The 25,516-nt window shown below is 51.2% G+C and overlaps 7 protein-coding genes across 7 annotated transcripts; 1 reads left to right on the top strand and 6 right to left on the bottom strand.

Moving 5' to 3' along the window:
* Positions 1-8,569: 8,569 nt before the first annotated feature.
* Positions 8,570-9,154, bottom strand: MFIFM68171_07073 (uncharacterized protein; the record flags this gene model as incomplete). The annotated part of the gene is made up of 1 exon (XM_071062493.1): positions 8,570-9,154. One exon carries the CDS (start codon positions 9,152-9,154, stop codon positions 8,570-8,572), a length of 585 nt encoding a protein of 194 aa, XP_070918594.1.
* Positions 9,155-10,433: 1,279 nt separating this feature from the next.
* On the bottom strand, positions 10,434-11,422 carry MFIFM68171_07072 (uncharacterized protein; the record flags this gene model as incomplete). Its single annotated transcript, XM_071062492.1, has 3 exons — positions 10,434-10,660; positions 10,740-10,982; positions 11,050-11,422. The coding sequence occupies 3 exons, from the start codon at positions 11,420-11,422 to the stop codon at positions 10,434-10,436; spliced, it is 843 nt and encodes a 280-aa protein (XP_070918593.1).
* Positions 11,423-11,933: 511 nt separating this feature from the next.
* MFIFM68171_07071 (uncharacterized protein) lies at positions 11,934-12,400 on the top strand (the record flags this gene model as incomplete). Its single annotated transcript, XM_071062491.1, has 2 exons — positions 11,934-12,239; positions 12,299-12,400. The coding sequence occupies 2 exons, from the start codon at positions 11,934-11,936 to the stop codon at positions 12,398-12,400; spliced, it is 408 nt and encodes a 135-aa protein (XP_070918592.1).
* A 131-nt stretch (positions 12,401-12,531) lies between these two features.
* On the bottom strand, positions 12,532-14,500 carry MFIFM68171_07070 (uncharacterized protein; the record flags this gene model as incomplete). The annotated part of the gene is made up of 8 exons (XM_071062490.1): positions 12,532-12,768; positions 12,818-12,989; positions 13,039-13,141; positions 13,276-13,384; positions 13,436-13,464; positions 13,779-14,153; positions 14,207-14,264; positions 14,321-14,500. 8 exons carry the CDS (start codon positions 14,498-14,500, stop codon positions 12,532-12,534), a joined length of 1,263 nt encoding a protein of 420 aa, XP_070918591.1.
* A 2,123-nt stretch (positions 14,501-16,623) lies between these two features.
* MFIFM68171_07069 (uncharacterized protein) lies at positions 16,624-16,914 on the bottom strand (the record flags this gene model as incomplete). Its single annotated transcript, XM_071062489.1, has 1 exon — positions 16,624-16,914. One exon carries the CDS (start codon positions 16,912-16,914, stop codon positions 16,624-16,626), a length of 291 nt encoding a protein of 96 aa, XP_070918590.1.
* A 31-nt stretch (positions 16,915-16,945) lies between these two features.
* MFIFM68171_07068 (uncharacterized protein) lies at positions 16,946-18,417 on the bottom strand (the record flags this gene model as incomplete). The annotated part of the gene is made up of 5 exons (XM_071062488.1): positions 16,946-17,007; positions 17,066-17,579; positions 17,643-17,869; positions 17,952-17,967; positions 18,391-18,417. 5 exons carry the CDS (start codon positions 18,415-18,417, stop codon positions 16,946-16,948), a joined length of 846 nt encoding a protein of 281 aa, XP_070918589.1.
* A 3,296-nt stretch (positions 18,418-21,713) lies between these two features.
* Positions 21,714-24,198, bottom strand: MFIFM68171_07067 (uncharacterized protein; the record flags this gene model as incomplete). Its single annotated transcript, XM_071062487.1, has 7 exons — positions 21,714-22,325; positions 22,371-22,753; positions 22,810-22,925; positions 22,976-23,047; positions 23,100-23,223; positions 23,288-23,899; positions 23,967-24,198. The coding sequence occupies 7 exons, from the start codon at positions 24,196-24,198 to the stop codon at positions 21,714-21,716; spliced, it is 2,151 nt and encodes a 716-aa protein (XP_070918588.1).
* Between the last annotated feature and the right edge of the window lie 1,318 nt (positions 24,199-25,516).

The following is a 25,516-nucleotide window of genomic DNA, read 5'->3' as shown; positions in this document are numbered from 1 at the left end:
ACGATTAAGAACACCCTGCAGCAGCGCAAGTGGCAACAAGAGCAGCGCAGTGCCAGTGGCGACGTTAACACCGGTAACAGCAACAGCAACGCCAGGACTGGAAAAACTCTTTGGTATTCCCCATAACTCCATAGACACAAGCTCTCTAATTACGATAGTCAGAGACATTTTTCTGAAGACCAGCATAAACATCAGCTAACTACTAGTGACCATAGGATGATATAGGCGGTCTGGCTGTAGCGAGTCGAGAAGTCGTAGGATACGGCGTTCTCGCACAACTTGTATCTCGGCGAGCACATGAAACGAGGCATAGTAAGCGGATTGATCGTCACACTCAACTCTGCAAAGTCATAAGTTAGTTAGCTACGGACTGCAAGATGTCTTGAATTGCACAGCAGCGCCCTTTACCAGTCCGATATTTGTCTTCGACCCACGTGTCCTGCGGGTCGTCAGACTACGATAGTACCAGATACAAAATTCCCATACATATTTTCTTAGACTTAGAAATAAACTCAACGAGGCAAAACTTTACGCGTACGGGTTGCTCCAATCGCTTTTCCGAACACAGAACTCCACAGCATCATCCACAAGACCCAGGCCCTCTACATCATTCAAATCCAGCTCCACTTTGCCCACCTCAATCAAAAACATCCATTGCCCTCCCCAAATCTTCATCTCGAGGACCTTATCCACCGGTAATTCCTCGCCAATGTTACCGATTCTCAAGTCTCCGCCTTCGATTTCCTCGTCCTCTCGTTCTATGAAAAAAGTCCTCCATTCTCTTCTACTGAGCATCTAGAGAAACATTCGAACTTGAGAGCTTTATTTCACCTAGTAGCAGTGTACCCAGATAGGAGAGTCCAAACCAACCAGAAATAGGAATTCGCCATCCTTTTCGATTGCATTTTGAATAGTCGGCCTGATCGGGGTCTTTAAGCTGGCTAAGACATTTACTGGAATCGCTGGTGTCTGGTTTGGTTAGATGTTCTCACAGCCCTCCGCTATAGCAATATTCGATGAAGACTGAGGCCGAAAGCCAACCAAGAAGCCCGGATTGATGCCTTCAGGCAATGGCCTTCCAGTTAAAGCGGGTTCAAAGGTAACAGTTTCCGCATCGCTATTCCCGGTGTCCTCGGTGTCTATTGTATCGTACGTGGTGTCGACAAAAGTCTTTTTACCGTATCTGGTAGAGAAGAACTCATCGGGCATCTTGCACTTAGGTGAGTGCTTTGCCCGTTACATAATGTATTTTATATTCCGATATATTAAATGGGATAGTAGAACGAAAAACGGGCGGGAAAGCTGAAAAGCACTAAAGAGGCTCATTAAGTAGTTCTTAGAGAGGAGTCTGTCATGCAACGGGTTTACCGCTACCTAGGTGTGAGAGCTATGATAATACAGCTACGGTACATAAGATCAGCTACCTCGAGACTTCCAGGCATAGTTATTGTCATAGAATTGCATGGCTTAGCTTCTGAATCCACAGGGCTCCTCGAACTAAATCTGCCTTACTGCGTCATCAGTGTGTAGTGCCTTCTCTGCCCCGCGCTTGTATCTGATTGCTCGGGGTGCATAGATTGTAGGAGACCCGTCTACCAAGACACGGGACGAATATAGTCCTTATGTGTTAGGAACAATAAATTCAAGATCTTTTTCAAGTCGTTTTACAGAATAATTCTAGATTTGACAATGATCTAGCACTATTTTCCAACTGAGCCATATACCCTTGCGTACAGATTACCGCGAGCTTTCAAGGAGATCATATCTGGAAGATCCAGACACAAGCACACTTAGGATCTATCGCAGCGTAGTATAACATAGATGAGGTCAAAGGCAGCCTACAGCTCTCCATCGGTTAGCGGAGTCATGGCCTAGTAGGCCGCAACCAACAAAGTAGGATTTTCATGCACTCAAATAAGGGCCTGTAAACTCTATAACGGTCACAAGAGTATACAGGTTTGACGGAGGGTGCGTAGATTGTGGCTATCGCTCTCCAAGCCCCCACAGCGATCCTTCATTATGAGACCAAGGAGCTGAAGGGAATATAGATAAGCACGGCACTAGGGTAACTATGAGTCCTTCAAACTATAAAAGGGGGATTCTCCTCGAGTTTTAGCACACAACAATACATAAGCATTACAAGAAATCAAGAGCAAAGATAACTGCACATCCACACTGCTGTTGTATCTACGATAGCGTATTCGGCTCCATTGAGCAACCAGGTTTGTCATCACTTGATTTCATTTACATTTCCAAACTTCAACTTCAAGCAATTATACTCTCCTTGAGTTTCAATGTAAGATTTCGTTAAGCTCCACACAGCTAACAAGTAATAAGCTTTCCTCGGCCGCATCTCCCAGAGACAATGCCCCACTTCGTACACCGCACACCACTGCTGAGGCAAACGGTACCGGATTCTAGCTTGACCTCGAGGATGCCTTTACGCCCGACCCTGGCACTAAAGACATATTTGTTATTCCCAGTAACCCATTTGCCTTCAGCCCCAGATAACTTTCCAAGCTCTTAAACCCTAAAAGCCTCGACGCCTTCTACGGTCTCGGCAGCTTAGTCGGTCTGGAGAAGGGTCTTAAAACAAATCGCAACACGGGTCTAAGCACCAATAAGACGTCTATTAACAGCACTATCGCCTTCGAGGATATTGCGCCTAAGGGCACCCCGAAGTACGGTGCCAAAGGCGACACCGTACCTGTCCCTAACGGGGGCAACCCGGCTACGCTACTACCTCCCACGAAATATCCTGCCGACACGCTATTTGCAGACAGGAGGTATGTCTTTAGGGAAAACAGACTGCTGGAGAAGAAGAGTAAGACCCTTTTAGAGCTAGCCTAGATTACATACAATAATAAAGTCTTGATCTTGCTTACTGTAGTGAAATGGTGCAGAAACACACATCTACACCCACATACCCACCAAAAACAAGGGGGAGGGCAAAGATGGCCAAATGCCCGACAGACAAGATAGACAAGACGGGCCAGGCGACACCACCACAAATCGGGTCCCTGCAGCCTAAACAAGGTCAAAATAACATGTGCAGATAGAGCTCCCTCTGATCAGAGGGAGATCGCTTTGCACGCAAGGAGAGCTCGTCAATTGAGCTTGCAACAAGTGTGAAGAAAAGTACTGAATTGATTGTCCTGTCTAAGGAGCAATGGCCAGGACGGCCCTACTTATGGTGCGAAAGAAAAATGGGCCCACGGCAAGTTCCAGCCCCCGGGGCACCATCCTAGCAACTGTGTCCCTCTGATCAGAGAGACCCTGCCCTCTGGGGACTGTTTTCCCCAACTCAGTAGTAGCAGTTATGTCCTTTACACTAGGCATTTACCAGACTATCGGTATTCTTTATACAGATAGAACCGTAAAGCTTAAGTAGATCGAGGGTATAACGTATATTATAAGCGAGCTGACCATATAAGCGAGCTGACCACTTTCCACTACCTCACCACTACTATCCTCAATTACAACACCACCACTAGGAAATAACAATAACTGAACCAGAAATAGATGAATCGGACGATTCTCCAGCCTCCTGACACGTACATGCATTATAACCGGGCTTACCGCACGTACTACAGCACCGAATCTTCGTAGTAGACCCCCTTATACTACCATTATCTTGTCGTCTTTCGTGGATAACCTGCTCATCTACAGCCTTTTAATCCAGTAGATCCTATGCCTCTTGTACGGTAAAAGACCCTCCAAACCATATACGTGTTTTTTTAGCTCTCCGTCGCTTACTAAGCCCCTCATTAGCCTTTTACAGTACCGAGACCTCTGTACGTAAAAGAGTCACTTCGTACATTACAGCTATCGTACCTTTAGCTAATTGATCTACGGCAGCTAGTATAGGTGTCGGAGAACTGCCTTAGTGGTTGGATATCCAGCCTTTGATAAAGTCTTTCTGTAAGGTGGCCTCTCGGGGGTTTTGTGGTGTTTGAGATTGCCAAGGTAGTGCCGTATCTGGCTGCGAGATTGGTGGAGTTAGGGTTCGGAGACGTATATCCATTTTGGAAATGACCCTTTCTGGATCGTACGGCACAAGACCTACTCCGGCAAAAGCTCCTTGGATATTCTTCTCGGTAAAAGAAGTAAAAAACGCTGCTCTGAACGCACAAAGGAATTCCAATTTGGTAATATGTGTAATATGCATACGTATAAGTTCCTCGATTTGGTAGCCGTAAGCTCTCTTCAACAGTCCAAAACAACTAACATCTAATGGTTGGACTAGGTGCGAAGAGTATAGAGGCATACAAAGTATAATGATATTGTATTCCTGGCAGTAGGCCTCGAATTGGTCGGAGTGGTAGCTCTCGTAGCCATCGAGAACTAGGAGCCGGTATTTGCCTTTAGTACGAGATGTTATATGAAAATCGAAATGCCGAATCCATCTAGGCCTTTCTTATTGGTAGTCCAGCTATTATCGGTTATACCGATATACCAGGTAGCTAGAAGATTGCATTCTCGATACCAACTTTCCTAGTAGTATTTCCCTTTCAAAAGGATAAATAGTAGGATAGCCCAGCCTTAAGCATTTACTCTTTGGATAACTGTAGCCCATTCGCGATTACTAGGCTAAACTTTTTTGGCTTTCCTATAGCCATCGGAGGTAGTAACAACTATACCAGTAGTAATTACACCCATCAGGAACCCGGTCTCGTCAAAGTTATATATATCTTCGTCGAAGGTACCGTATTTAGCTTTGGTATTATATACAAGGATAAACCACTCGCGAATAACTTTAGGATCTTCGTATTTGGCCCTCTAGTAGTCGTATCTACATATAAAACGCATCCGGAGTTCTGGTTAGCGTTTAACGAAGTTATGAGCCCAGAGCTTACCGACAGGGGGCGCATCGTGTTCGCATAGCAATCGGTTGACCATATCTTCTACAAAACGAAGCCGAGGAGGAAATGCGCGTATATATAACTCAGTTATATACTGAATAATCGTACGCTCCTCCAGATCCGTAAGTTTCCGTAAGTTAGGTCGAGCATCTTGTCGTACAGGTATACCCTTACGTCGGCTTCGAAGAGTGGTTTTATTGACCCCATAGATCTTTGCTACAGCTCGGATACTAAGTTTCGGATTGTTTTTGAGAGCGTCGATTGCTAGGTTTATCTTAGCTTCGTACGAAGATATTGCCATTATTAGTTGTAAAGAAATTTGGTATTTTGTGTAGGGGGGACACGTCGCTGTGGGAAGTGGTCAGCTCGCTTATATGGTCAGCTCGCTTATAATATACGTTATATAATTCAAAAAGAAAGCAAAAAGGAAAGAGAACAAAAAAGAGAAGGGCACCGACCATCAGGAGTGGGAGCAGCCTGCACGCCGAGGGCGAGGGCGATGAAGATAGAGGCAATCTTAGAGAGCTGCATTTTGCTAGTTAGTTGTTGTCTTAAGGACGAGATGCTTGGTTGTCGAGATAATATGTTAACTGATAAGGAAAGAACAGGCCATAAAAGGAGGGAAAGACACGCCTTTTTATACTTAGAGGTGGATGGCTTCCCTTTCAGCAAAGACGACGACGGACTACAAATCCGACATCACCATCAAAGGACTCTGATATTTACCCAAAGGTCGACTTTACCGACGTCCTCGATAGACACCGACAAGATCAAGTCACATTCAGCCGCCATATACTTCTTTATTGTTGTTTTAATAAAGATTCCCTTCGATGTAAGGTAGGGAGAGGAAACACAGCCACGCTACAATCTGGTGCCGGGTATTACTTACGCGGGCAACATACATCTATCACAACACCACAGTGATAAACGTAGCAAACCCCATAGAGATCTTAGAATCTCTCTTCCCTTCATCACACTCGGCCAAAATCAACTTACAAGCGGGGAACCTGTTATAATATGAACCTAGCTACTCGACTTATGGGGGGGTACGCTTCGCTGAGGACAAGCGACTCGGACCTGTCGGAGAAAGGCGCTACCTATGTGACGGAAGGGGATACCGATATGCCTGTCCCTCGCCGTGGACTACAGTACTGGTCCCGGGGTCTTCCGCTTCTGGCACTTTATAGGGTGCTACTTATCGCAAACCTCATCGTCGCCATCTCCTATAACACATGGTCTGCTGCCATCTGTTTCCATGGGCCACAGAACCGATACTGTAAGTTAGCATCTCACACTTACCGCCGCCGAGCTTACACTCTCCAGCTACCGCCCGTGATGTGGTCCGGTATAAAGGTAAGAAGTTTAAGCTAAGCGCAGTCTACTCGCTTAATGGCTCCGCCAACCCTCGTAAGCTAACTAACTTCTTTAGGCCTCCCCGGCTAGAGATCGAAGAGGAATGGGAAAATATCCTTAGGGATATTAACATCCACCTCTAACAGTCTGATATGGATCAGTTCGCCTATAATAACGACTTGATTAAACTTACGGACGGTTCCGGATACTGGAACACCATGGCAGTCCATTACGGGCTCCATTGCGTTAAAAGGCTCCATCATTACATCTACAAGGACTACTACTATTAGGGCTTGAATGGATGGGATGTTTTCAGGATCTTGGCACATACCGGTGAGCTTCTTTTACACCACGTTTTAGGAAGATAACATATCCAGAACACTGCCTCGACTGGCTGCGGTAATATGTGTAATGTAATGCAGACATAACACTTATTCCACTTCACTGGACACCGTAAGTCTTTTCCTCGATAGCCTCTTAACCGCACACTAACACAATCCCCCAGGGAACGGCTACCTATCGCTATGGATAACGGAAACCACTAATGTGTCAAGTGGGAGCCACTGGCCAAATGGGTCAAGGAGAGGGCATTCGATCCCCAGGAGCCGGGCCTAGTGGTCCATCCGATCCTCGGAGAAGTTTTTGCCGATGGACAAGGCGGTGATAAGATTGGCATTGCTACCAAGGTAGATAGCATCCACCACGACGGTCACGCGAAGTAGGTAGATACTTGGCAGGATAAGGTTGCACAATGTATTGGTTTTGCGAGGTCCTTCAATTCTCGTGGTTCCTGTTTGTCTATATTGCTTACTTAACAAAACCCCGGTAACCTGGACCAAATCATACCGGGGATATGGCCAGCACTGCATTTGCTGAGTCCCGGAATCCAAAGATAGCTTTCATCGAAAGGGGCAGTGAGGCTGTGCTTCCAGATGCAAAACAACGCACATTAACTTACCACAACCACTTATTGAACCTTTGCGTCACACTGGTGTTGCACGGCTCACCGGTGCCGCAACGGGAGTAAGCTGTTGCAGCACAATTACCCCTGAGCCCCTATTGGTCAATGGGGTCGCCCCGCCCGTGCGCAACCAACATTTCCCCCTTTTCCAAGACCGGTAAATTGTTGTCGGCGCACCTCCTCGCTTCTGCTCAATCAATCACAGCAGGATATACTTATGGGGCTCAAAACTCGCCTGGGACCGCAAACTGTGGCAGTGCCTGTGATGCAACGAAAGACAATATCCAAACGGTTCAACTCGACGCCGACCATCGCGATGGCCCAAATCTCGCTCGAAGGGAAAGAAGGCTGAAAATACAAGTTGTCGGTAACTGGCTATGGTGTTGGTCCGATGGTTGTTGGCGTCGAGGGTATCTCTGCGACCCCCTGTCTGAGGTCAGTTTTGTCCTCAGAGACTCTCACATCCCCCTTTCACCTCAACCACCGTCGCTCAAAAAAGGAGGCCAACGATTTTCCAAGGAAATCTGCCCATACTCTCCTTTGAACCAAACCAGAAACCATGACCTCCTCAGAACCATCCTCCCCCCTTCTCAAACCCACCGACAACCTCTCCGAATCCGACACCACCGAAAAGACCTTCTACGACCCCGAACCCAACCAAGAACCCAACCCCCACAAAAGACGCCGCATCTTTCCCATCCTCCTCAACCTCCTCACCACCCTCCTCGCCCTCTACGGCCTATATTCCCTCCTCTCCTCCTATCTTCAACATCAACAAAAGCCCACCCCCAAACCAGACCCCTACCGCCCCTGGACCCTTCCCCCCTCCCTCTCCCCAAACTGCACCTGCCTCCCTGATCCCCTTCCATTGAACTGCACATACGACGCCCTAGCCGCCGCCTGGCTTCCCCCCCACTGCCGAGACAAAGACCTCACAGCGGAATTCTCCCGCTCTGGCCCCGGCCCCAACGGAACATGGACATACTACGCCGATGAAAACGGGACGGTACCCATAACCGAGGATCAAATCGCAGCGATGGGCAAGGACGGCAAGTTCTGGGTGGATAGGGAGTGGCATTTGGCGCACTGTGTGTTTTACTGGGAGAAGTATATGCGGTTGAGGATGTCGGGGAGCGTGTTGGAGGATCGGTTTGATAACGTGCCGCATGTGAGGCATTGTGGGGAGTTGTTGAGGAAGCCGAAGCCAGAGGGGAGGGTGTTGGTGGAGGTGGATGTGGTGATGGATTCTAGGTTTGATGGGAAGTTGGTTGTTGGGCACGGGGAGCACGCGGAGGGTGGGAAGGGGGGGAAATATGGCCGTATGATAGCTTGGGAAAACATGATGGGTGGGGATACATGTCCTTGGTTTTTCCTCCGATTGATTGTGAGCTTCCTAAGCACGGAACTCGCGCTTGACCTTTGAGAGGCTGAGGCCGTCATAGCTGTTGACGGTGATTGTGAGAGTCCCTTTCAGGGAGCTGCGGTCAGTATAAAGCCGCTGTTTCTGGGTGGTTGGATCGACGAGGTCGGCGATCGCGAAGGCGACAGTGTCGACGATAGCTTCGACCTGGGGAAGGGCGGCCGCAACGGGAGCACCGATGACGGGCACGGTCTGGAATAGGCCTGCCTTCCCAATCAGGATGTTGAGGAGGACCTGGTGGACGCGGACAAACTCGCGGAAGGCGTCGGCAACAGCCGTGGCGTCAGCGTCGGTGGTGATCTGGGCGGTACCCGGCAGAGCAGCGGCCGCGGTTGTCGCAGTTGAAACGATGTCACCAAAGCCAGTGATGATTTGTGGGAAAGGCCCGAGACCGATGACGATAAGCGGACCATTGATAATGGTAATCGACTGCGCCGGGGCCTGCAGGGCCTGCGATTTGGTGGTGAGCACTTGGAGGCTGTCGACAATCTGCTGGGGGGTAAGGGCCGCGAAGAGAGGAGCCGCAAAGGCGACTGCGAGGAGGCGGACAGAAACCATTTTGACAAGATATGGAAGTCGAGATTGTTGAAAAGGTTGAGATGGAAGGCGTAGGGAGCGGTGGTTGCGGATGACGATAATTTTCGGCGTCTCAAAATGGGCAAGAGCGACCATTTATGCTTGGGTCAAAGAAGGGTCGGGGATATTTCCGCATGGATTTCCATTTCAAGCCCGTCATGCAGGCCTCGATGCCGACAACTGTCGGTGATGTGCCTCGATCAAACACTCTCTCCATCGTGATTCGGCGCTGGAATCCGGTGACTTCTGTTCTTTCGTGCCGCCTGGAACGTCAGGCTGTCTCGGCCACTGGCTCGGAAGATTTGTGGGGGGTGCGGCTTCGGCATTCCTTGCGGGCCGCGCCTTCCTCAAGTTGCAGAGAGGCACAATTCCCACCACTTTCTTCAACTCGCAGGTGGTCACCGTCCAGTCTCTGAAAGGGTCCGCTGGTCCATCATCAGCCAGCCAGGTCTCTTGGCACGGGTTGGTCCCCGATCCCATCAGCTGCCTCGCCAAGCGATTCCCCGCAACTGCTGATCTCCCGTCTTTCACGCGACGCCAAATTCCAAACGCCACGGCATCGGCATTGGATCATGCGAATCGGCCCTTGGCCGAAGCTCCTCGGTCGTAGCCAGCGACGAGGCGGGATGACGCGAAGCGCAGCAGGGGCATCCCCGCCCCACGGGGACCAGTCTCGGCGGTTCTCCCCAGCTGGCCACTCGGAGCCAGCGACAACGCCATGAAACAACGATCATTGCCGCCCCGCATCGGAAGAGGGAAAACGAGGTCACAAATCTCAGCCGACGATGCGGCCGAAGGTGTCAAGGTCGTTGAGGGCAGCGGAACTTTCGGTGGCCTTGACAAAGGCTCTGGCCGAAGCTAGGCCGTGTGGAAACACAGTACACCGTTCTCGAGCATTTCTAAAGGCGTGTTTTCGTGCTGAAAGCACCTTAAGTGCATTTAGAAATGTAGTAATTATATTATTATAAAAGGCTTCGTCAACATTGTGCAAGGCCTTCCCAACACGGAGGAAGGCCTGTTTACAACCCAGGAACGCCTTCCAAGAATGTAACTGAAAAAAGCCTTTTCACAATGCAGGAAGGCGTTTTGACCGTGTTGGTACACGTCCTGGCACTGGCCAAGGGGACCCTTCCAGGTTTCTTTTGCCCGGAGCATTCATACAATTTTGCGAATCGGCCTTCATCTCTATCCAACCCCTCTGTTCAGGGGGTGATACGACCGATCGGAACAGAACACGACTGGACAGTCTCCCACCGTGGCGTCAAATATAGTCCCACAAAACATAATCCCCCTCCTTCGGCTTGACCCTCCCATCCGCCTTCTGGGCATTTGCCTTGACGAATTGCCTCACAGATTCATAGTTGCGACAAGTAAACGTACGCGACATGTCTCCGACCAAGTCGCCCTCGTTTTCGTACCAGAAATATGGAATGATGCCCATATCCGACAGACACATCAAGCGATTGCGGAGATAGTCTACGCAGTGGTCTGGATGAAAGACTGAGTCAGTCGCTTCCTCTCGGAACTTGACGTCGTCTGTTTGACTATGTAGAGGGGGTAGACGCACCAACGTGTATCCTCCTGTAGTGAAACGGGACATTTTTGAGCGGCGTATCGTATTCGTTGGTGAAGTTGTAGTGAAAGTACGAGAAGCGCCGTAGTACATTCAGGCAATGTAGCTGGTGAGTCGCCTCCAGTCGGACTGGGTACCCAACCAGGCCCTGTTCGGGATCGTTCCAGTAGGCGTGCCTTGCCGGGTCGATGCCCACTTGGGCGGCTTGTTCTTTTGGTAGTAGGAGGAGTCCAGAATCTGAGCCTTTTGTTAGCATCCCGATGGCTGGGGCAAATTAGGGGAAGCGAGAAAATAGGATACGGACCAAGCTGGCTCAGTTCCCGCCAAGCCACCTCCGTCTCCGGTGTGTCATGCTTGCGATAAATACTGTGTGATCTGTCGTATAGTGGCGCGTAAATCTCTTGAGAATGAAGATCAAGCGAGATGTTGTTGAAGAATGGTGGCACGCCATAAGGTGGCACGAACGCGGCCCTGTGGCGGGAGTGGGCTACTTTTGTTGCCACGATTCCGGTCAGGATATTGGTGGATAGGAGCGAGGCAAAGAGGACAATTATCCATCGCGTCGTGGTCCATTGTTGTCGCCGTGTTCCGAATCTTTCTTCTTCTTCATATGTGCTGCTTTGTTCCGACAATGCGTCCCCTTTCAACTTCGAGTACCTTGGTGAAGAGGGTGCCATGGCTGCTCCGGTGCAATGTGACAACAAAAAGAACCTTGAATGGAATCATTTTGGTGGACAGGGACAAGTAATTGTAAACCGTCGTCGAATAAACCACTCGGTTAAAACGGTTGTGAAGCGACCGGTTCTCACCCCAGTTCGGAAGCCTGGAAGCCGTGGAATTTCCCGGGCAAGCTGACAAGTATTGGTTGAAAGCGGGAGCCACATGCACTTTATAACGCAACCAATCACAAGACACGTCAGGGAAAAAACAATATCTACGCAACTATGCACAAATAGGAAATCGACAACGGCATTCCCGAAGACTATTCCGCGCCGGGAGGTGACGTGAAAAAATGGCCGGATGACCCGGGCGGTAGTTGCGCTCGGCTCGGCAGGCGAGACTCCCACCCCACAAACCCGAATCCCAGGGGCGCGTAGAGAAGCATAAAATAGCGACAGGGGCGAAGAACACTGCAAGTCCCTATCAGTCATTCATTCCCACGACATCGTTCAACTCCACCCTCACACCATGAAAAGCGTCCTTCTCGCCATTTTGTCCCTCGGAGGCGCCGGGCTGGTCTCGACCGCGCCCGCGCCCGCCGGGGGCTACTACCCCAGCCCCTCCCACCCCTGGTATCCCGGGCCTGGAAACGGCGGCGCCAATCCCCCTTGGGATGTTCCAAAAGGCGACTTGTTCGAGGGTATTCTCGATAAGGGCGGTCCTCTTATTCCGTGGATGTGCAATTGCAACAATCCTGCCACAAAGAAAACGGGGCTGGAGCCACTCTGCGCCCAAAGCGGTGGCATCCGCATTCCTTACGGCGATGGGCAAATAGTAAGAATACCTACCTCGGTGAAAGTGCCATGCAATTACGTCGCTAAAGGTTCAAATAGTGCATCCTGAGCAAGGCGTTGGGCGAGGAGGTCTTCACGGATGCCAACTGCCGGAAGGAATTTGGCGAGGGCTACAATGTCTTCTGTGCCGCCGCGAGATAGCGACAAAGGATGGGGTTGGGGAGCTTCCTGTTCTATCGTTTCGATGTTCATGCCCCACAAAATGCACAAAAAAATGGACAACCAGATTGTTACCTTGTACCTCTAGCTCTTTGTCTTTCCAGCGCCCTGCTCTAGTACATGTACCTGAATGTAACTGCCTTGTCCCCTTTTCTAGATAGCTCCTCGTTGGTGTACTTCACCGACGTCTCATCGTCCACCAAGCGCCGTCTCTTCTTGTTGATCATCGAATAGCTGCCAAGTAGAATGAACGAAGCCACAATACCGGCGGCAATGAAACCCAACTCCAGACCGTGGCCGAGAATGTATCTCGGGGAGTCTCGGGCTCTGTAGAAGTTCGACGCCATTGCCTGCAGTCATTAGCACTTGTTCAACGACAAGAAAGCCGAAAATACTCACTCCACCAAGGTTTCCAACACCAATCTGAATGGCCATGCCGGCGCTGCGTTTGTAGGACCCGGCGAGATTGTTGGACAGCCAGCTGATGACTCCTGGGAAGGCGGGATAGATGGCGCAGGCTGCGATGAATACGCCGGCGTAGACGACCCTCGGGTTTGTGGTGGAGATGCACCTGCAGTTGTCAGAGACGGAAGACAAAGGACGAACCCGGCCAAACTTACATGGAGAACCCAACAATCATGATAAACAAGAACCCGATGATGAACGGACTCCTCTTCCCAGCTCGATCCGAGATGTAAGCAAACACCACGGCGAGTATCGCCGCTGGTGGCAGATGTCAGCTCATTATCTCCATTTTCGGGAGTTTTTTGGGTTGTCTCCGGTGTCCCCTCCTCACTGCTCCCGAAACAACAGGGTAGACACAAAATGGGCAAAGAAAGAGCATCAATTGAACATACCGGTGATATAGATTGGAACTGTCATCAACTGAGCCCTGCTGCTCGTATACCCCAACTCGCGAATGATCGTCGGCAAGAAGAAGCTGATGCCATACAACGGACAAACAATCTGCGCACACCTGTCAGCCCTCCATATCAACAGCAGCAGAAGAAAACTTACCCCCCAATACACAAAAATGTTCACCCAATCTGCCAATCGGTAAACGCCTGCCGCACATACAACCACTTAAACTCATCCGCCTCCGCAACCATATGCCTTGCTCTCCCCGCCTCCTCGTTCTTCCTCGCCGGGTCCGCCAACCCCTGATACTTCAACCAAAACACTACAAACTCCCTCTTCTCCTCGGTCAAAAACCCCGCCGTCTCGGGAAAGTCATACAACAAAAAATACGCCGCCAGCGCCACCGCCACCGTCGCAATCCCCTCCAAGATAAAAATCCACCTCCACCCCTCCAGTCCCGCCGTCCCATCCATCTTCGCAATCGCAAACGCCAACAACCCACTAAATGCCCCCGCAATCGACGCCGCACTGAAGAACATGGCCTGCCGCAACTGCAACTCCCCACGCGTGTACCACATAGTGAGGTAGTACGCCACGCCAGGAAACAATCCCGCCTCGGTGACACCCAGGAAGATGCGCGCGGCGAGCAGGCCAGAATATCCCTGGACGATGCCCATGAGGGTCATGACGAGGCCCCAGGCGACCATGATGGTGGGTAGCCAGCGGGAGGGCCGGAGTTTCTTGAGGAGGAGGTTGGAAGGGACTTCGAAGGCGCAGTAGGTGAAGAAGAAAACTGTGAGGGTCATGTTGTACTGGTCGTTGGTCATGTTGAGGTCTTCTTGGAGGCCCTCGATTTTGGCGTTGCCGATGTTGCCGCCTGGGGGGTGGGGTTAGTTGGAGCGGGGTGGAAAAGGGGAGGGGGATGCGTACGGTCGAGGAAGGAGAGGAGGTAGAGGATGGCGAGCATGGGGATTAGGCGTAAGTCCATCTGTGCGTGTGTTAGAGTGATGCCTTTGATGAGATTCTGGTGGATTGGGGTGGTACCTTTCTCAGGATGGCTTTTTGATCGAGGTGAGCGAAGCGCTCGAGTCCTGCGCCGGGAGCCCATTCAACTTGCTCGTAATTTTGTTCTCTGAAATTGCTGTTCCTACGCTTCTGGTTGGGATGCGTGGGTCTCTCCTCCTCTTTGCTCCTGCTGCTGTCGGACGCTGTTGAAGGATCCATTGCCGGCTTGCTTGGAGGGGCTAAGGTGCTGGGAGAACGGCGATAGAAATGCGGCGGTCATTGTCAGAAGTTCAACGGAAGGAGCCATCTTTTAAGGGTGAAATTGTCCGCCGGGGCCTTACGGATGGTCGTCGATCAGTCCCTGATTTGGGTTTGGAAATCTCGAGCTAGAGTCGAAACGGCGTGTGGAAAGCGGCGCTGCCAAATTTTTTTGGCCTACCTATGTTTCCATCGGACGGCCAACGGTGACGCGGAGTCCCAAGTCGCCATGAAGCTCGACCCGGAGGTTCATGTGAAGACTTAGGCTCAACGTTAGCCACCCCAGAGTTTTGACGATCGAATGGTTCAGGTAAACAGAATGAATGAGGATCAGTAATACCCAGCCAAGTAACAAAGCAACGCAATGACCAAAAGACCAAAATAAATCCGACATCCACAACACTCCCAGAAAAAACCTCTGTCGTCAGTGGCGATCTCCAGCCACAGGCTTGGGACGGATCGGCAGGCGTAGATGTGTGGGCCATTTGGGAAACCGCAAGAAGACCCCAAGCAGCCCCAAATCTCACCACACACACAACCTTAACCCTGGTAATTTTGAAAGTTTCCATCGTACGGATTCCCGTTGCTGGTCTCGATCCGAGATAGGCCCAGCTTCTACCTTCCGGCGTTCGGGTCAATGTTGTCGTTAATCATGCTGTCTCTCCGTAGTGGCAGGAACAATACCAAAAGCCCGTTTTTGCTGGCGCTTCCCCAGAGGCTAGGGCAGCCGGTTTGCTGGCACGACACTACCAAAAGCACGGTTGCACTTGACAATCGACGAGGCTCTGACTGCATTCGGGTGCCGGGATCGGAGTGAGCCGTCCCTGGGCGCACCGCCATTTCCTGGGACATAAGGCAACTGCACAGGTACCTTGTCGTTCTGACAGCAACGCTGGCGGCAGGCTTTTCACCTCGACTCTTTCTGCAACCTCCTTCCCTCGTACAACATGCGAGGCATGGCCACCGAAAAATGATCAACATTCGTCAACGGACGTTCGTCGAGGCGGTGCTGGTCCTTTCTATTTGGGCAGCCCAATTATCCTTACCCCGATGCGTTCTGATTCGAGCCCAGCAAACCTTCCTCGATGTCAGGACAGACCCGTCCTGGGAGCTACGGATACTCTCCTACTCTCTGCTCACGAAACTTGCGCTCTATCTGCGACAAGCGATCGAGGATGTCTTTCGCGGCCTCGGCTTCGCATCTCATCCCGCCAGCCGATACGGAGAATTACTCCGTCATGGGTCTTGTCATCTCAACAATTGTACAAAAAGTCGCTATCTTGATTGGAGACATCAGTGTGTACCTGTTGCCCTTGGGTGAAACTTTCGTGGCGTTGAGGCCGTGGATCCACGGCCTCTGACATTCTCATCCTCATCCTGTTAGCCTTGTCACTCGAGGTCACAACAAAGCTACGAATTGCCATTTCCTTACTGGTCTGGGCCTGGAGCCTCTGGGTAATCCACGCGCTATTTCTGCTGGTCGTGGTCCCGCGCCTGGCCTTGGCCCCTGTTCGGTTTCTACGGAGTCTCTTCGGGGCGCCCCGCTTTCGACAGCCGGGCATGGGTCTGGTGCCCCTGGAGCGCATTTCTTTGTAACGGACACAGGGATCGCGGGAAACACGAACGGTCCAGTCATGCTCGGTGACCGTTTGGCTGAGCGTGGATGTCCTGGGTACTTGATGCTCAGAGAAAGCGAGGAAGGTCGCAATGTGTACGTGATCGCTGGGGCGTCTCAGGTTGGGACACAAGCGGCCGTGGACAACCTGCTCTCGGATGAGACATGGACCCCCATCGAGCTGTGTTTATTTCTAGGGAACTCGTCATCGTTGGTTTAAAATCATGAGGCTTAGTTTCTATTCCGTCGAGGACTGATTTAGTAAGGGTTTTAGCAGTTGAAGTCACAAAACTTAAAGAAACAATAAGATTTTGGAGTCCTATAAACCGCGCCTATCTCTGATATATAGGTGAAAGGAGTATAGAAAACGGTCGTATCTGATCATATATCCAAGCCCTGTACCTACCCCCTTTGCGCCGGTCTGATCATCTGCCCACTCAGGTACGATAATCCAACTTGTTCCTGACATCTACTCCACGACCTCCAGGTCATCATCGTCATTTTCCTCCGCCACCGCAGCATTATACAATCTCGAGAAAGCAGAGCCCGGGATATCAAGCAAGGCATACGGACTGTCAAACTCGACCAGCCGCCCAGCCTCCAAAACAGCGACCTTGTCAAAGTCCATGATGGCGTCCAGGCGATGTGCCACGGCAATGATGGTATGGCCGGGGAACTTCTTGCGGATGACACGTTGGACAAGATCTTCGGTCCTTGCATCGATGCTGTTGGTCTTGGTAGCATCCCCTCGCACCGTCATTCTGCGGAAGGTGACTCACCTGCTCGTAGCCTCAGGCGCGGACGGAAAAGACAGCAAAGGCGAGAACAGGGCCAAAGACTTGGGTGACGTAGGCTGTATTTGGGAGTCCCATTAGCGGGTTGTGTGCGAGACAAGAAAAAGAAGAGCGTACCAAACACCATGTTCCAGATGATGAGCCGACGGAACCGTTTAGAAATGCGCAGCTCGTCGACGCGTAGCTTCTGCAAGCTTTGCAACAGCGTCTCGCTCAGTCCGCACATTTTGATGCCCTTGATAGACGACAGCATCGCCGAGGTGGCCAAGATTCGCTTCTCGATGGCCTCGAGCCACATGGCCTGCCGCGACATGATGAAGTTCATGGCGAACATGGAGCCAAAGAGGCAGACGAGAGAGACGGCAACGGGCACAACGCAGGCGACACCTAACTGCTGCTCGAGCAGGAAGATGGCAATGCCTACTTCAGTAAGGTTGGACCATATCTTATACATCGTCTGCCAGCCCTGGACGATGCGCTCCATGTCGGCGCTTATCAGCGTCATGGAGGAGGCAGGGTCGACATTCTTGAGTTGAAGCGCGCTGGTCTTGTGGTAGATGAGCGAGATGAGGCCGCCGCGGAGTATGGCAATCGTGTGGAAGGTGCGATGTTGGTATTGACCCATGGACACCTGCGAGTGTTTGGTCAGGGGTGAGTCTTGGCACAGCGGAGTAAAAGGAGATAAGGCACATACTGTAATTCCAACGTAGACTAAAAGATAGGCGCCGATGAGGCCATAGCCGGCTTGTGTTGTCTCTTCTGTGATGGCTTCTTGGGATAGTCGGATGGTGCGGTTGATGAGAAAGGGTTGGCAGAACATGAGCGCCGTCAGGCAGGCGCGCGGAAAGAGCGTCTGGATGATGGGCCATTTGAGCACGCTAAAGGTGGTTAAGTGGAGCCTATGTGGAGACTTTCCAGTGACTGAGAGGGGATTTGGTCAGTACTTAAAACCCTGGGATTGAGCTGGACGCAATGCATTCAACCTGCAGGAAAAGCGACTTACTTGGGGCCTTGGCGTTCTGGAACCGTCTATGACAGTATGACGGCTCCAAGTGTTTGTCCAACACAAAAGATCGTCAATGTCGAGCACCCGGCTAAAAGCCCGCTCTGAACAGCGGGTTGAGCCACAAAAAGAAGGATCGACTGTAGATACCGCTGGTCGCTTCAGGGGGGATAACCCGGTACTCGGGTCTGAGAAGACGACGTTTCTCAACGGCCTCGAGTCCGAGGGTGGTTGCCTTGACGGCCACTCAGTGAAAGACGCGGCAGCAGAAACCCCATCCGCGCCTTCTGGCGGGCGCTGGGGACCTCTGGAAGTATCCTAGCACCTGGGCTTTCAGCGATTCCGGATGATCTCTGCGTCCTGCATGGTGGGCTTGCAGTGGTGTTCAGCGTAAGTTGAGACTTGGGTGACCGTCTTAATCCATCAGATTCGCGTTTACTGCCGAGCCGTGCAGGCCGTCCAGCATATGACAGCAGGCCTGCGAAAAACCGCAAAATGGCGTGTGTCAACGCCCAAAAGGCCCTGATATCCCCGCTCAGTAGGCGATATCATCGTGCAATAGACGCTCAATGGCCTGCGCGTAGGCCCGCTGGCATAGCCGGAGGGCCTGCACGGTTCGGAGTAAACGCGAATCTCCCGGAGCAATACGGTATCGTCTAGACCTATGTGCGGAGCAACCCCTGACTGACAACCTCCAGCTCGCGCGACACAGCGAGCTAAACAGATACAAAATTCTTTCGGCTTTCGAGAGGCTGCCTAACATTATCGAAGAGGCTTAGAACAAGTCAGAAACATTTCCCCTGGACCCATCCAACCCCAAGACCATCCGCTTAGATCGGGCTGTCCAGGGACTGAGGCTATTACTTGTGCAGTCTCTTCCTGCTCTTATCGATATCTTGCTACCGAACTCGTTCTGTACATTATGACGTTCTCCGCGAACCCTCCAAGAGGCAAACTTCCTCCTAACCTCTAATATCACAGTTAAGACGATTAAGAATCCATTTAAGGGCTAGAAGATCGATAAGGTCCTTAAGGAGGTCTCTGTATACGTTGAATCAGTCCGGGTGGCTGTTAAAGCGCTTATGGTCGATATTTACGTCGAAAGCTATATAATGACTAAGAATATTCATTTTTAGCTAGCTGAAGTTATCCGGCAGTAAGTAATGTTACAGATGTTGATCGAGGTGACGTAGAGCAAGACTCACCTGCTCCACTTCCTTATAAAGCAGCTGGACTTTAACCCAGCTATCGGCGCCTTTGCCGGTTAAGACCAGGCAGACGCGATAACAGATCGCGGCACGGCACCCCTTAGTTTCGCGCTATTAGATGTATTACAGCTTATCAACGTTAACTACTTACGTGTTAGTAGCGATACTACCTGCGTAGTTCGTGCGTAGATAACCTTACCGTAGGCCGATATCGAGCGCTATGTGTTAGTTATAGCTGCGCCTTAAGTGAAGTAGCTTCTTAACAGTAGTTACGGATCAGGCATAGTTGCTATCGATGGCTACTTCGATCGATCACAGATTGGTAAAATCAGCCCGTTATCGTATGTTTACGCCGTCCTTACGTAAGCAGTCCGCAGCTATGCACAGTAACTAAGCACATTAATATCGCCGCTTATTAAGAAACGCCCCCAGAGCAGCAACATCGTCCTTGAGTTTTACTGCGCACTCTATGCGGGCACGGTAGAGAACGACGACGATCTCGCTAGGCTTTAGGGGCCGATATGTTATTTATCTACTTAGCTTATACTCGCACTTGTCGTAAACGACGTCGTCAGATATAATTACCCTCACCTTTTACTGTATCTTTATAATAGCGAGGATGATTAGCTTACCGAAAGAGACTTGAGTGCTGTTTGTCGCCTCTTTATGGAGCTCGTGAAGCTTGTTCCAGCCGACACACCGATCTATTATCTTATCGACAGCTGGTTGAGCTACGAGCGTGAAGAGTTCTAGCAGGCCGATTACGATATGGTACTCGGCACCTTCCGTGAGGTTAAAGCGACTGTAAACGCTAGCTTCAAGTTATTATTAACCAGCCCCACGTCGTCCCGTCGCTTAAAAGACTTCATCTCACCAAGTTAACGCGTCTCGTTACGTAACTGGGAGGCCAGTAGGAGCGACTGGTGTGGGAGTGGGAGAGGCAGTTTAAGGGGGTTGGCGAGGGCTACTACTATGTCTTAGGTTAGCGGCGGCTTCGGGGGCGGATACTACTTCGATAAGCTTGATGAGAGAGGGGAGGACGACGTATTGGGACATTTTTGAAGGACATCTTAGTGAAGCATGGCCTTAACCTGATATATTAAGGGTGCTTATTCTTATCATAGATAGATCAAATATTTCTCTAAGGCCCGGGTGGTCACACCGTCTCCTACTTGGCGAGACCCTGACCTGCAGCTACGCAGGTAAATATCTGACGAATCAGTTCCTTAAGCACCATGTCCCGCGTCTGCCGGATTAATAATAAAGTGCAGCGGTCTTACTCAGAGGCTGAATAAAGCCAGCCACAGTTACGATCGCGCCATTGCACAGCGCCTCCAGGTCGCACTATCCGCGCCAACGTGGCGGCTGACTGCTAACTACCAACGCCTTAGCTGCGGAGTATAAAGACGATCGCTCGTGTGGGGTTTTCCATTACGCATCACTAACTTCAACGTCCCTAACTCTTGAACCCGCACCCCATCAGACGCACGCAATCATGGCAGCTGCTAAGCCCATTCTTATCTCAGGGGGAGGCATCTCATCTCTCCTTCTCGCACAGGCGTTACAACTAACTAACATCCCCTTCAAGATATTTGAGCGAGATGCGTTATTTATGTTTTAAACTCAGGGCTACCGACTTCAATTATCGAACAAAGGACTCGACGCTATCGAGTCAGTCTTAAACGCGCCCACCTTTAAGAAGTTTTGGGCTAAGTGCGGCAAGACCGGCGGCGCAGGTTTCTCTGCCTTTAACGCTGTAACCGGCGAGCAAACAAAGCATATCGTCCCTGAAGGTCTTACCTCTCACGGCGGTAAGATTATCAGCATCACACAAGGTGATATACGTGTGGTATTCGCAAAGGGGTGTGAGGATAACATCGAGTGGTCACGTAATGTCACTAGTTACAAGCTTACCGATAACAGCGTACGGGCCATTTTCTCAGATGGTACCAAATTAGTGGAGGGTTTGATATTAATCGGCGGAGAGGGCATTTACTTTAACGTTGTGTATCAGCTGTTTAGTGGTAAGCTTAAGGTTTATGATACGGGGTTAAGGGGTATCTATGGACAGGCGCCCAGCACGGCGTTTAAGGGCCTTGGAGAGGGCGTGTTCCGGTTAATGGACAATACACGGCTGGACGGCACTATCATACTGATCACTAACATCCGACCTAGGGATATAGACAACCTTAATATCTAGTTGGCTGGACCATGGGGGGGCGCCCTGGAACGATCCGCGCTCCGAACGATGACTATAGCATCGTCGGTAAAAGTGCCGTAAAGATCGCTAAAGAGCTTATTAAAAACTAGCATCTGCGTTTTAAGCCCTTATTCGAAGAGATAGATAAGGAGAATGCGGCCTTTTAGAAGATCACTTGCTTAACGCTATCTGGCGTGCCTGAGTGGCTGAACGAGCCGTGTGTGACGGTTATCGGTGATGCTGTCTATTTAATGACACCCGTTGGAGGAATCGGAGCGAACACGGTAGTGAGGGATTTGGCATTACTGGGGAGACTGCTGCGTGAGGCTGGCGGTTACGCTCCTGGTGTTACGGCTACGTACGAAAAAGAGATGCGTGTGTATGGGAGCGTAGCCGTTCGTGAGAGCTATGCGACGGCGGTTGGACAGTTTGGGGGGAAGATCGACGAGGCGACAACGCCGACGGTGTAATGAGTCTCGGGGCATGCAGAATGGCCTCGTCCGAGGCGGCGCCCATGGGATCCGCATTCAGACGGACTGAACCCTTGAGCAGGAACGGTTGCTGTGGCACACCAGAGATGCGACGCCGGACTTCCTGACGCGGAACGGTGGCGATGTCGATGCCATCGACGGAAATGGAACCGCTCTGTAGGTCAACCAGGCGGAAGAGGGTCATCAGAAGAGATGTTTTGCCGCTGCCGGTGCGGCCGCAGATGCCAATCTTGTCGCCGGCTGCGATGGAGAGGGACAGGTCCTTGAGGACGAGGTTGCTCCCGCCGTATGATGCGGTCAAGTTCTTGATCTCGATGGCTCCCGCTGCAGGCCACTCTGGTGGTGGTAGGTACTTCTCGGTGGGCTGGTCCTCGGAGACAGTGGTCTGGGTGAAGCTCCTGACACGAGTGACAGAGCCGATATGTGTCTCCGGCATGGTCCAGTATGTCACCAGGAGCTTGATGTTTTGGCTGAACTAAATGACTCCAAGCAATGCGAGTCCCACTCCGCCAGCACTCACAGTGCCGCGGAGCGTGACGACGAGTATGACGAGGAGAACGGCAACGGCTGCAACGATGAGGTCCAGGACCAGGGTGAGCCAGCGCTGCACGGCGAACAAGAGGTAGAAGGGGCGCTGCGAGCGGTCCAGCAACGTGCGGTTCTTGTCCTGGAGCGTGTTCTGCCATCCAAAGGCGCGGATTGTTGCCAATCCGCTCAGGGATTCCTCGAAGAGAGAATAGAGAGGCGCCTTAGCCTCAATGTCCAAGAGACGGAGCTGTCGGGAGGTGTGGAGATAGCACCACTGCACCGTGTAGAGAGCCAATAGGACAACAGGAAACGAAATAGCGGCGTAGATGGATCCAACGCCGATGAGGGCCATCTGAGCAATGCAGAGGATCAATGCTATTGTCTCGTCAGATCTGATGCTCATAGGGGGATCATGCTTGGTTTTAATGTACTGGTGAAAGTGTTGAGTGCAGCAACAGGCAGCTCCATGTCGATGAGCTGAAGGTCTTGGCTGAAGCGGTTCAATGTGACGCCCATGTCCGTGTTCACAAAGAATGACATCGGTGCGCTGGGCTTGTCAGTTCTGCAGTATCTTCTGGCGACAAGAGTGACACGTACCTCAACACAGTCTTGAGGAGTTCCAAATGGAACCTCTCACCAGAGCGGGGAACCATGGTGATGATCATTTGCCTGAGGTCAAAGTCAGTTGCCACATCTTGCACATCATGGAGAATGGACTCACCAGCAACTCAAGAAGAGACAGATAATAGCAACACTACCAAGCATTGCGTAAATACCCAGCCAGTATCCCAGCCTTCCGTTGGGGTCGGTTTCGTTGCTGGCGGCCCACCATTGGACCCAAACAGCTGGAGTGCGTCAGCGATGCAACTCTCGGGTTGGAGGATAGAAAGAACAGGACAATGTACTTACTCGGAAACGACACTGAGAAGACGAAACCGGTGATAGCGATCACAAACAGGAGTGTTGCCCACCAACCCACAGATCTGACATAGTACAGGTAGATCTGGACATCTCCGGTCCTGCGGCTCATGCCGTCAGTGTCCTTGTCATTTCCGTCAGCCGCCTCGCTTCCGCTAGGCGACGCCACCGTGGTTGCATCAGAGCCAAGTTCCTTGTTGTGTGATGAACCATCACTGCAGTCGCCACCGTCGCTGGTGTCACTGCCGCGGCGCTCCGGGGCAACTTGAACAAATGTCCAGTCGGGCTTGGGAAGGGAGAGCGAGGAGACATAGCCACCGGTGTTGTTGAGCTCGTCGAATGTGCCCTGCTCAGCGATGCGGCCGTCGGCGCCAATGTGGACAATGTAGTCTGCAAATGGAATGCGTTTGGTGGACGAGGATACTACAATGACAGTAGCCTGCAGGATGCGGAAGAGGCCGTCCTGGCCGAGTAAGCTGTGAAAGACGTGATTCTCGGTTGTTGTGTCCAAGCCGCTGAAGGTGTCATCCAGGATGATCATTTCTCGCCGTGCGTAGACAGCCCGTGCCAATGCCTGTTGTGAATGCAATGTTAGGCCGTGAGCTCCTGTGCGATGGGGAGTGGGCTTGTTTTGCCTTGTGCAGCTCCCGATGCACATCCTCCCACGTACATTTCAGCAGGTCATCGGCAAAGTCGACGTATTTCCGCGCAACTTGCTGGTGGCATTTGAGCGTCTCTTTGAGGTCGGCAATATGCCTCGCATCTGGATCTGGCTCGTATGCCATTGTTTGTCGGTTGAGCGTCGACCCTGGTCCAAACGCGCTGTGGAAGTCCGGAGCCCTCTCGTCGATAAAGCTTGCCGCGATGTCTACCTTGCGCTCCTGAGCACTGTAGAAATCCATTCTCGTCGGGTACTATGGGCGATCATGGGGTGGAAGGTGGTGGCTGGGGTTGGGAGCCTACGGGGCAACTGGCGCACGTGAAGAAGACAAGCGGTTGCAATCGGGAACTCGACCGCAACACGGATATCGGCTGGTGGATTGACCGAGGTCCAAATTGGGCGGAAAAGCACAACGGCGGTTTCGAGCAAACCAGGCTCTGAGAGCCTCGTCGCTTGCACTCTTATCCACACATGATTGCTGCCTACCAGTGGGGACACGGGACAGCCTCACCGGCAATTACGGGAAAGGTGCGTAAATTTCGTCCGTTCCTACCCTCCAGTTTAAATGAATGTTAAAAGTGATGCTTCGGATGCGGGGTCAGGGCCACTGATATCGGGCAGAATCTTGGTCGGTTTCTCAGGGCTTTCGACAAGGCTTTCGCTCCTCTCTCCACGAAGGCCGTTGCTGTTGTGTCACACGCTTTGCATGGTGCATTAGTCCCCGTCGATCCTAAGCCTATCGACCCCCACCACCAGGACACGTTTGTCAGCTCCGAGCCTCTACATTTCCGTATGGGGCCACCAAGTCCCCCACAGTTGCTGTTATTACCCGAGCCGCATTCTCGATGAACGATAGGGGCGATAGGGGTGGCTAGGTTTCTGGACTTAAACCGACAGGAGCTTTGCCCTCCTCTTGTAAAAACCTGTGTTCCCTCGCTACTGCTTGACCAGTTTATCTGGCCCACCTTACACTATCTTGTGTAACTGTGACAGAGCTAAGACACCGTATCCCGCTTGACCTTTACTGCTTATCTTTAAAGGGAAGTGCAGAAATCGTCCTCTATAGATACTCCACCGGCTAATAGCGGCTTAGGTAAAGGCCGCGGTACTGTTAGTGTGGCCGCCGAGCTTAAGAAGAGACTTAAAGAGCTAAAAGACCTTAAAGAGGAGGTTAAGTACAACTAAGCAGTTATTAACAGGCTTAAAGGAAGACTCGCTAACTTTAATCTGCTATAACGTACTATATCTATATTAACTGGCACGTGAGTTACTGACGTCTGTACTGAGATTACGGAAGACACCAGCACTGACTTTAACAGTTAGGTCTATATATACCTTAGCCCTTAAAAAACTATTCCTCTTGTCTGAAAATACATTTTTATAAAGTTTAAGAATCGATTTATAAAAAAAGAGAGCTGATATGTTGTTAATGTCTTCGTTTCTGGACTTTTAATGCATTAAGAGATATAGGAAGAATATAAGCTTTGGGACAGGTTATTTTAGTAACGTATACTAATACTGTCGGGGAAAATCGTCAACGCTGGTGACAAGGCTTTAGC

Source organism: Madurella fahalii (assembly GCF_045866475.1).
Source record: "Madurella fahalii IFM 68171 DNA, scaffold_4, whole genome shotgun sequence".
NCBI lineage: Eukaryota > Fungi > Ascomycota > Sordariomycetes > Sordariales > Madurella > Madurella fahalii.
This window is presented reverse-complemented; position numbering and strand designations above follow the sequence as displayed.